The sequence below is a fragment of the Centroberyx affinis genome, unplaced genomic scaffold (genome assembly GCF_046629955.1).
Source record: "Centroberyx affinis isolate AG114_WGS23_722 - 3 ecotype Tasmania unplaced genomic scaffold, CSIRO-AGI_Caff_v1 ptg006610l_1, whole genome shotgun sequence".
NCBI lineage: Eukaryota > Metazoa > Chordata > Actinopteri > Beryciformes > Berycidae > Centroberyx > Centroberyx affinis.
In genome coordinates this window covers 21,801-33,748 of record NW_027283349.1, presented here as the reverse complement: position 1 = coordinate 33,748, position 11,948 = coordinate 21,801, and the positions used below count along the sequence as shown (strand labels likewise).

General features: G+C 42.7%; 1 protein-coding gene across 1 annotated transcript in view; it reads left to right on the top strand.

The window, feature by feature from the left end:
- Nucleotides 1-1,935: 1,935 nt before the first annotated feature.
- LOC139638862 (netrin-G2-like) overlaps nt 1,936-11,948 on the top strand; it is a gene marked incomplete at its 3' end in the record, with an annotated part of 30,710 nt that continues 20,697 nt past the window's right edge. The window contains exon 1 of the mRNA XM_071512888.1: nt 1,936-2,151. Coding sequence (XP_071368989.1) covers nt 1,936-2,151 — 216 coding nt within the window. The remainder of the gene's footprint in view (nt 2,152-11,948) is intronic.

The window sequence follows — 11,948 nt, the reverse complement described above, 5'->3', positions numbered from 1 at the left end:
AATGCATATGCGAATACGCCCTAGCAGAAGCGATGCTGCTCGAAAGGATGCACTACTGTAGAAACTGACACACCCCTAGATGGTTGTCAGTGCCGGGAAATAGCTCTGGTGACTTCGGTTGAGAACTATGGGCAAGAAGTGAACTAAGTCCACTAGATTTTATAGAATAAGTTGTGCAAGGACTTGGCTTTTGTCCATTGGGCTGACAGTCTGCTTATGATCAGCGAGTCCACACTGCAAGTCATTTAGTCTTGAAATCTTGTTTTTTCTCAAAGCAAGTGAAAAAATCTGCCAACTGAGTGGGCTAGTTCCATTGCTTCCAATGCAGTTTGACTTGTTTAAAGCTTTTTTTTTTTCTTGACAAGTGACAGTATGTTGGAGTGAGACAAGTCATATTATTCCATTAGTACCCAGAAAATGACACTTGATTCAAGAAAATTCTTGAAACTTGATTTGAAAGTTGATTTGCAAGTGGAATGGAATTATGTCACATGTTGGCACACTTTTCACTTGTTTTGAGAAAAATAAGATTTTAAGACACACCCTCCGATTAAATTATTCGTTAACATGGATACTTCTTGGAGTGCAATGACTTTTTTTTTTTTTTACACATCTGTGCTCTCTATCTCCAGCAATGGAGAGATAGTGACAATTACAACTCTTTCACGCACAGGCGGCACCCGGCAGCAGCACACGTGTTTTTACGCACGAGGTGGATACCAACAGCGGACAGCGCTATTTAGTGTTTTGCTGTCCCCCCCCCCCCCCCCCTTTTTTTTTTTTTTTGTATTTATTTATTTATTTATTTTTTAAACAAGTTAACTCTTTAAATTAAATATCGCCGAATGGACTTCACCCGTTTAAAAGTAGGTTAATTGACTCTGTCTTTCTCTTCCTGTAGGTTCTATTATAATGGGAAATCTACAGGACTATGTTCATTTTGAAGTTCTCCTTTGTAAAGTCTTGTAAAGTTAGGCTATAGGCAAACGTGAATTTTTACTTTACCAGATAGATTACAGATTTTTACAATAACACAATTAAGGAGTAAATTATGTTACTGCAAAATGAGGGGTTAAAGTCACACTTCAAATTAAATGACACAAAGTACAATTCCCTGCAACCCACCCACCCACATGCATCTTTTGAAGATTGGCAACAGAGTCTTGTTTAAGCTAAAGAGAAAATGACTGGATACATTTCTCACAAGTTAACCTTTGAAAAATATGACAGATGAGGCACAGCAGAGTAAACCTATATCTACTGCATGGATGTAGACCTACGTAAAGGTGTGCCTTTGCAATAAGATTGTTTTTAAAAAAAATTAGACGATTGATGAGGATAAATTACTCATCACTCTTCACTGCCTAACTCTCTAACATTTGTCCCCATCTCGCCCCAGGACAATCAAAAGAGCGTGGCCAGTGCAATACGTCCAATGGATATACCTGAAGACGCAGTAACTTCATCCTCCTTCCCGGCCAGCTCCACTGTCTCCCCGCATGACAGCGGCCTCTGAGACATGGATCCTTGTTAACATCGCCGACCAAGCCCCCCTGCACCAGTATGGTTAAAGTGGATGCCAAGATTCATCTCTGTAACATTCCACGCCTCCACATCCACCACTCATCTTCCTCTGGAAATCAGCCGTCAAAACAAGAAATTGTTTTGCTCTCTGGAAGCCGTAAATATTTGTGAAGAGACACTTGAAAAGAGACTAACCGGCAGTGTTTTCATTTCATTTAGGGAGTTTGTGAGCCTGGAGGCTAGTTGTGCCGCTCACCTTCACCTCTCCATTCACGGCACAGCAGTATGGTGGGGGTAGGGATTTCCACTGTTTCCTTATGATCACCGCTCCATGCGCTTCACCTCTCCTCTGAGCTCCGTGGCCCCCCTCGCCCCGCGCCGGACCCCGCTCCAACCACTCCCCCGCCTGCCATGCTCCTCCAGGCCGTGTTGTTGCTGCTGCATTGCTTGGCCTTGACTCTGGGCCAGTACGAACTGTGCAAGTCCCTAGTGAGCACGGACGATGGCTCGGTGTGGGAGCACTACGCCTGCCAGCCGAAACCCGGATCCATGAAAGACTACATGCGGATCAAAGTGGATCCACCGGGAATCACATGTGGAAACCCACCTGAGAGGTTTTGCACCTTGGTGAGTTTGTGCCGGCACTCGTACAGCCTAATTCATGCACTTACAGAGAAATGAATGTCTGACAGTTGCTACTGTGCTAACACAATGTCATCCGGGCCTGTGCTCTTCATCAGCATCACCATTCACTCTTGTAGGCCCATAGACTTTTGTAGTGCAGACTGCTGTGGTTCACACTCATTAAATCATAGTAAGTCTATCGCAGTTGAAAGCTATTCTTTCAGAAATCAGCAAGGACACTGGGTTATGCTTTTACGCTGAATAGTAACATTGTGAAAAGTAATGACACAGAGAAAAAAAACTTTACCCGCTATCTAATTAGTGTGGGTCAGACTGGGATTCACATTGTAAAGCGGCCCCGGTTGGTTTCCCGGGCTCCAAAAGGGATGACACCAGTGAAATGACTTGGCATGGTTCAACTTCCCTGGGAGAGGTCCGGAGGTGTTGTTTACATTGGTATGGACTTGGCAGACTGTCATCCGGTTTGATTTGGGTTTCTAGAGGATTTCAAATTTCATTTGGTAAAAGGCATGTTGTGGGACCTTTTTTAATTCAAGGACACTCAAGGGTGAGAAGGTGCAAAACTGGGAAAATAGTCTAAGTAATATTTAATGTGCTTGAGCCTATAGGCCAGTTCCCATCCTGGCTAATAGGTTTAATTTGAAATAAGGGTTATAAAATCATTGCAATGAAGCCTCTCTGTCTCCTTATTCCAAAGTTTTGCATTTGAGGTTTTAGACCATAAGATTTGACTCAGTGCGTGAGAGACAGTAAGGTTGTTCTCTTGATGTTTTTCAGTCTGTGGCCCAGTGTCCAGTCATTGAATTGGCCAGAAGGTGCTAGACCTGTCTCAACAGCTATGAGTCAAAACTCTCACGAAAAGTGTCTCCAGACCGAGAGTAAGAGAGAGAGAGTAAGAGAGAGAGAGAGAGAGAGGGGAGCCCTGTCCATGTCACATTATGCAATTATGTCATGTTAATTAGGTGTTTGTATTTCTGTGCGATTAGGGATTTGTTATCTGTAGACAGTTTTTACAAACAAACCTCCACCAAACATGTATGCATACTTACCTAAACACACAGCCGCGCACACACACACACACACACACGCACACGCACACGCACACACACACACACACACACACACACACACACCTCCCTCCCTTCGTCTCATTGAGACTAATAACAGTACTTGGGGTCATTTGACAACAGAAGCAGGAACGGATATTGTGCTCCTTGGATACCTAATGGTTAATGATTTGTTTAATGTAGAAGTAGCGGAAACCACTGACGTCTTGAGAAAGGCCTCTCCAATGACTTCTCTTGAGAGGAGAGAAGGAGGGAGGAAGGGAAAGAGGGGGAGAAGTGAAGAGAGACGCTTGCTGCCATAACATATTGACGTCTGCCCCCTAATGGCCCTGGCCTGGAAACTTCTATAACTATGTTTCTGAGTGAGCAATGATGAAATATTGATGGGCTCCTTAATGGGCTTCCTTACAAGGGTTGGCCAGCGACGCTCCATCTGTAGGATCCAGAATGTGCTGCTAGGCTAAAGAGAGCGAGAGAGAGAGAGAGAGAGAGAGAGAGAGAGAGAGAGAGAGAGAGAGAGAGAGCGAGGCGGGACGGGAGGAAGGCTGATCTTAGTCAGCACTTCCATATCGGACAGGGTCTTTATAGTGTAAAGTTCTGGTTCTCCTCAGGTCATCCATGGCTTTAGGGAGTGAACCAGGGCCCCTAGCGCACTGGCTGGGGATTTAGAGAGTCAAGAAGCTGTGAGATGAAAGTTTACTTGAGCATCCAATGAAAAGCGATGGATGTAAGATTCAAATATCACAATGTGAGCGATCACATGAGCGATCAAGTGAGAAAGCAGATCATTTTTTAGGTTTATAATCAGACAGATACATAATACTGTAAATAGATATGATTAATATGATTAAGTTGGTTAACAATTCTATTATACAAAGACTAATCATTGATCCTAGTGCAAAAAAGACAGTATGTTTGTGTAGTGTAAGAATGCATATTTTCACAAATCCAATAGGGAATCTCTACTTTGAGAGGCTAAGTATCACGGCAGTCCCCACATGATATAAATCAGATTCTTTAATATAGGATTGCTCTGTCTGCAAACACTTCAGTGGGGAATCAAGGTCACTACATCTCTTCCTCCTCTCCTTGTTTCATTTGGACCCACCAACTGGGTATTGGTTGGGGTTATTGGTATACAGATAATTTATTTTCTGGAAAGCAGTATTTTTTCTTCCTTTCGCCTCCGGATTTGGCAGCTTTACAGAAAAGACAGTTTCTTATCTAATTGGTGTACATTTACATTCACTCATTCAGCAATCCCACAAGTCAAGAGAAAGTCAGGGCACCGAAAAAAGACTGCATTACCCAATGCGCAGAGCTGCTCATCCTTAATAAGACTTGAGACATACTGCGGAAGATGCAGAATAGTTTTTCCCTCTCTCACCCTATGAATGCTACAGTATGTTCCTAAAAACTATGGGTAAATTCAGTGTTTGGCGTTCTGATGTTGAGGCATAGCTTTCCCTGCTTGCGTTGGTTTACAGTAGTTTGGTCCCTCCATCTCCTCAGGGATCCATTTTTTCTACTCTATTTATCTCTCTTGTTCCTGGGGAATGCAGCATCCTTTCTCTTCAGCCAAACAGGCCAGCATGTTGGCTTCTTTCAACATGACGAGCCCCCACACTGCACTTGACGATGATGCTACTGCCACTAGTTTTAGTTAGGACCTTCAGTAGTTTCTTTGTAATTTCTCTGTAATGCTAGCTATATGGTGGTAGCTAGCTGTTGGGGATGATGGAGGAGGGGTGTTGGGGGGTGGAGCAGAATGTGGTGTGTGTTGCAGAGAGGGATAGATAATGATGAGGGAGGTGAGGAAGATCCCAGCTTAGCTAAGCAGAAAGATGAAATCAGACCAGTGTTGCACGGTAGTACACACACTGTCGATATAAGAATGCTGCATTCAAAAAGGCCTCACTCTACTGCTGTTTGTTTTTTTTGGGTTTTGGTTTTGAACCAAAACCTTCAATCAACCATCTCCCTTGGGCTGAGAACAGAGAGCAACCGCATGCAAATTGCCTGCATGCACGCACGTGTACAGAAATGTACAATATGCAATGACGTTAACGGGGACTAGTGGGGGTGTGTTAAACATGTGCATGAATTGGCCACAGTACATGTGTCAGTATGTGTAAGAAAGACAAAAACACACCTTCCTGTTCCACAACAGATTTGCCCGTTTTAGAAGGTAGAAATCAGCCAGCTCTAAAAATAGACATGAGAAGAGAGAGAAGCCGCGCAGCAGCGGAAGGGGAGCATGCAGGAAGGGGAGGAAGATGGCAGCTGGTAGTGTGGATCAGTGCTTCCCAGACTGGGCCTATAGCCATACTTCATACTCCCTGCCCAGTGTAGCCCTGCCAGCCCCTGCCGGCCGCCCTGCCCAGCAGTGGGCCAGCCAAGGCCATGCAAAAGGGCCACCCACACCCAGCGGTGGCCCATCCCTGATGCACCTCCCTGGGGTAAAAGATAGCCCAGGTAGCCACTGTCCTAATAATACACCCTTGGAGGTGAATTTGGGCACAGCGTGAGTAGGGTTGACAGAGCAGGGCATAATTAACGAAGGGAACAGAGAGAAAAAGGCAGCTAGAGAGTGATAGAAAGAGGGAGTGACTGAACGAAGGGGAGGGGGAGGCTGTAATGATGTCACGGCATGGCTTGTTTCCCTATAAGGACATAGTTGAAAGTGATCAGAGAGTGTTTAGATGGGTTGGCAGGATGGGAGGACAGTTATAAGTGAGACTTATCCCTGACTGAGGTGATACTAAGGAGGATTGGCCACAGGGGCTTAGACAGCCCGAGGTGAACTCACGCGTTAGCCAACCACCTCGCTTCGCCACGCAGGACCTGGGATTGATGGCTGTTTGCAGAAGTGAGATCATAGCGATAGAAGATATGCAACCAATGTGTGCGTGTGTGTGTCTCTGAGTGTGTGTCCGAGTATGTGTGTGATCAATGTACGGCGACAGCATTTGGGTGGTGATTTAACAGCTCCAACACATCAGAACATTTCAGATTATCAGGGAAGATACACTGAATGTACAAAATATTAGGCAGATCTTCCTGATATTGAGTTGCAGCCCCTTTTGAACAATCCACATCTCAGTTGTCTCAAAGCTTAAAAATCCTTCTGTTACTCGTTTGCTTCTCTTTGTCTGCATCTCCTCCTTTGTGATTGTTATAGGTTTTAATAAGGGAAACCGATAAGGGATAATGGCTTTTATCTGGATTCACCTCATCAGTGTACTACATAAAAAGAGTACGTGTCCCTAATATTTCGTACATTCAGTGTATCTGCCAGTGTAAAAAGAGGTGAGAATTTCCTGCATCCCAAAGATGACTTCCTAATATAATGTGTCCTGCTCCAGCTGTGGTAATCTGAGCAGGACAGGCTAGGCTGCTGCTTTGGAGCAGCCTGATGTCCCTGTTCTGCCCCTTCTTCTCTCTGCTCCTTTAGCGGTGCAACACAAGCATGCATGCGTGCCTACAGTATACACCTACTTTTGTGCGCACACACACACACACACACACACACACACACACACACACACACACACACACACACAGACACACCTCGACACATCCACACTAGCCGACCGTTGTCCTATGGGCATTCCTTAGAGAGCATGAGAGGCACAGTTTATAATGAGGGAACTATCACTATTTCAGATAATGCTAGTATAAGGCACATACAGTATATAGTGCCTTATACTAGCGCATACACACACACATACACATATGCATGCAAGCATGTACACATCTCTCAGTCCTCTCTCTCTCTCTCTCACACACACACACACACACACGCATGCACACACACACACACACACACAAACACACACACACACACACACAATCTTCACTCAGGGTATACTAACAAGAGCTTCCAGTATGATGGAAAAACTTTCAACAAAATAAAAGATTAACGTTATAAGTGAAAAAGCAATATCCCTTTCTCTTCCCCTCTGTGGCCTTTTTAATGGGAGGGTCATTTCATTTGATGTTTCTCCAAAACAAAATAAATTGTGTTCTCTGAGTGTGTGTCTCTACCTTTATTCCCCTTGCTAGCAATATAACTTGGAAACTTCTATAAGTGGAGGGAGAGATAGAGAGGAGGGAGAGAGGGAGCAGGGTGAGGGAGGAAAATATTTGGGACAGACATGGTCATAAAAGAGGGAGGGAGGGAGATAGATAAAGAGAAAGAAAGAGATGCAGAGCACAATTTTCCTCATAATTTATTTCAGTGTGAATGAATAATGGTGGCTTGCTATTTCTGTAGACAAACTAAAGTTTTGCGGGTGTTCTTGGAAACTGCGTTCAAGCAGTAAAAAACTGCCTAGTTCAAAATTGCGATTTTTTTGTAGGATGATTGTAGAAAGATCAAAGACCTCACTCATTTTTTAGTCTAGAACTCATGCATTTTCACTATCGCCCACAAATGCTGCATAGATAATTCAAAGATGAATCTCTCCCCATAGCCTTAGCATGAGACAAACTTTAGTGCTTGAGAACTTATTAATGAGTGTTTAGAATCACATTGTTATCCCTCAAGTGACTCAGTAAGGAAGCAGTCAAGGTGTCTGTTCAGTGTGGGACAGTACACCCCCCCCCCCACCCCCACCCCCCTTCTGAAAAAGAAAAAAAAAACCCAAGGAACTCGCTCATCGCAGGGGCATCATGGCGGCTGTTGTCGTGGAGACAGGATCCCAGCGAGGATAATTGCTGGAGGGGCTTAGCAGTGCGGGCCACCTGCCGCAGCAGTTGGCCAGGATCTGTGTGTGCTTGCGCGTACGTGTGTGTGTGCGTGTGTGTGTGTTTGCGGGTGTTTGTGGGCGTGTGTGTGTGTCCTGGCATGAGTATGTGGGCCAGGGCAGAGCAGTGGCAGGAGGCAGAGTGGGATAAGGAGGACAGGGCACACAAAGGGCTTAAACATAACCTCGCGCGCAAGTCTCATAGAGAATGAAATCCTTCTGCCCTATAGTGCGCATCACCTCTCTAGTAATCCGGTGGGCTGAGACGGGTCAGATCAGACGCTACGCTCAGCAACAGGCCGCTTTTAACCCGTCGTTTTAACCCATATCCAGCAGAGTGATAATTACGCACAGTAAATGTAAACAGATGCAGATGTATAGGCTACATTGTTTTGATCCTTGTTTGTTGCCTGTGTGCATGCATGTGTGGATTCATATGCACACACACACACACACACACACACACACACACACACACACACACTTGCTCTTGCCCCATTGACTCCCTCTCGTTTAGACACATATACGTAAACACACTCACACACACACACACACACTGTGGGAGCTAACCTATATGGAGTTTGTACTGTATCTGGGACAGTGTGACAGTGTGATCATTTTCAATAGGATTTGTAGGTCGAGGGTCATTCCCAGAACAACAGCCTACTAATCCACTCCCGTGTGTGTCAACGTGTGTCTGGGCTAAGGTCAGGGGCTGCTCTAATGGAGGGCACAAAGCAGCAGGGCCACTATGGAGCAGCTTTGGACCAAAAGCACTCTCCCTCTGACTTTCACCATAACCCCTCCATCTGAGTCTAATTACCGCTTCCTGTGTCAGTTGTTTATAAGCATAGTAGATTATCATCGTAAGTGTGTTTGCGCTGACAGCGATCTCTCTCTCTCTCTCTCTGTGCAAGGGAAGTCATTGGCAGGGATAATTGGGTTATCAGATAGAGAACAATGCTGCCATGTCTCCCCAGTGAGGAGAGAGATAGATCATCTGTTGTTGTTGGTATGAAGACACTATAGTTTCATTGTAGTATCTTGCTGTATCTTCCCATGCGTTGTGATCCTGTATAGTACCTCTGTGCCATACAGCTTTCCTCAGCACCGGCTCAGCGTTTGCTTATGTTTGGAGTTTTCCCACTCTGCGGTGTCACCATAAATCAGATGATTTATAATCTCAGCCTCACAGGATTGTAACTTTTGCTTTTGTTATTAGACCACTAGAGTGGTTTTGAGTGACTGCTCACTTTCCCATGGTACAGTCCATTGACTTAATTCAAAAGGCAGAAATGTCTGCATATACTGCTTCTTGGCGATAGACATGAAAAAGTGAAAGTTTGCAAAGAAGCTGTGACGCATGATCTGTGCCTGCAAAGTACATCAATACAGTACTGCTTTAGTGCTATAGCCTACACCATAAAGAAGAAACCCTGTTTAAATTCCTAATCCCTAGTAATCCTGCTGTGCTGTATTTTCTTTCTTTAATCAATGACCACATTTCAGTAATGTTCCTCTAATTTTCTGTGGTGAATTAATAGTCTGGCAAGCCAACATTTCATTTTTCAAGTATGAGTTAAGTATCTTAGACAAAATGTCTCCATAGCTATAATTTGATAAATAACTAACTAGACAGTAATTATGTCTAATTGTTTTCATGCATTGCTCTGATCACACTAACCATAAATCTTACATTCTATTTTGCCACAGGTTTCATTATAAGATGTGTCTTTTGCGACTTTTCCATGAGTTTAATCTTAGATGTGGTTTGGGAATCTCTTTGTATATTGAGTGAGGAGACACACTGGAGACATACACTCCAGTGTATTATCAGCTCTCTACAAACGCTCTAAGCCAGTGATAAACTCAACTCTTAGTAAAGAGTGTACAAGGTTAAACTGCATGTTGTGCATCAAATATATATATAAAGCACATATTCTGTTTGACATACTTTAGAAAAAGAAAAAACTTTTGTTACCATTATACTGAAGCACAATGTATATTGAGTGACATGTAAATGAGCTATTGTTATTTTATTTATTCATGTATTTATTTTTTGTTGTACCCTATTGATCCCCAAAGGCAAAACTCTCCTTTTGCTTGCTCACTTCTGCAGGGAGGCAAAAGTCCAGGTTCAGCTACCAAACAGCACCCTAGAGTTAGTAGGATTCACTGTCTTGCTCAAGGACACCTCAGTGGGGGCAAATGCTTGCTGTCTGGGGCTTGAATTCAGGCCTTCTGGTTGAATGAAAATCTCCCTACTAAATAATCATTCAACTAAATGTAAATAAACTAAACTAAATCTGTGATCTGTTGTTATGTCACCATCACTCTAAAAGGTGTTACCAAATAAAGTTATTTTCTTAAAAAATATAATGATGATGATAATACTTCTACTACTAATAATAATTGTAATAATTGTAATATTAATAATAATAATGCTAATAATTATTAAAAGAAGATTAAAACAAAGAACAACAAGAATTAGAATTAGAAGAAGAAGAAGAAGAAGAAGAAGAAGAAGTAGGAGAAGAAGCAGGAGAAGAAGAAGAAGAAGAAGAAGAAGAAGGAGAAGGAGAAGAAGTAGGAGACGAAGTAGGAGAAGAAGAAGAAGCCCTGCTGGCTCCATTAAGACAAATAGCTTAAGGACCATTCAAAATTCAGAAGCCATATTCGATTCCCAACAAACAAAGAACAAAATGACCACGTTGGATAATGACAGCAAAAGAAGTAGAGAAGAAATATTACCAGCATCTGCTGCTATGAGAAGTTAATTTATAATCTAAGTAAAGCAGTCTCTGTTCTGTGTTTACAGTGGAAGTCAGATTGGAATTTTTTCAAAGAAATTAAATTAAAAAAAAAATAAAAATCTGTGAATTGTTTCTAAACAAATTTATACAATGCTATATAGATAGAAATGACAATTGATAAGATAGAGATTGGTCTGTAATTAGTTAGAATGTAAGGGTCCAGACTTGGCTTTTTGACAAGAGGCTGCAAAGTGTACAATGAAATATGGTGAAACAAAGTGAATATTAGGACAAATATGACTCCTTTGATACAATGAATGATCTCTGTGAATATTAGTGCAAGTAATATCCCGTTATTGGTCTTATTGATATTATATCTAGGGGACATGATGAGCATTTGAAATGAGATACAATCTCCAAAGGTGTTAGTGCTGAATTTTTCCTAAATATACAGAATCTAAACAAGCCTTTAGCTGGTGAAATATATGCAAATCACAATCCAGTAAAATATTTAATTTCAGTTTTCAGGAATGTTCAATATTACTAATCATCTGAACATTAGGAATTCAATCAATAATACTACTTATATAACTACAAATATGTTGTTCAAAAATCTAATATTATAAGGACCAATATAAGATCTAGAGTCAGATCTTGGACTTAGCAATCAAAGTTACTTTTGAGCACTTTAAGATGTGGCTCGTTTTAGGCCTGATCAGCAGATCAGATTCATTGAACTTAATTAATCGTCTAGTCACGTACCAGGAGAAACCGTTGTGAGGATCTCTTGCATTTGTAAATAATTTACTTGTGTGCTGATATGAATGTTAGACAACTGGCTTGCAACAGTGGGAAACACTCTTTTTGCTACAACCTCTTCAAATATCGCATAGGAAGTCATAGGGACATCTCTAGTCATGTGGGGTGAGAAGCACTGGGTTGAGATTGCAAGTCCTTAAGGAAAGTGAGAAGCAGCAGCCCGGGGGGAATAGGGATAAAATGTGTTTGGAATGGGAACTGTCGTGGCATCTTTGAAAGCTCTTAAGAGGAGGGGGATGGGATCCCTGATCACTCGGAGAGTGAGTTGGAGCTGGAAACTCTGGAGCCAGGGTGGAGGGACCTGGAAACTCTGAAACTGGTCCGAGGGGAGGGACTTGAAATTTTCTGGAAAATTTGGTGGAAGAATAAGACAACTCCGTATATAGGAATGT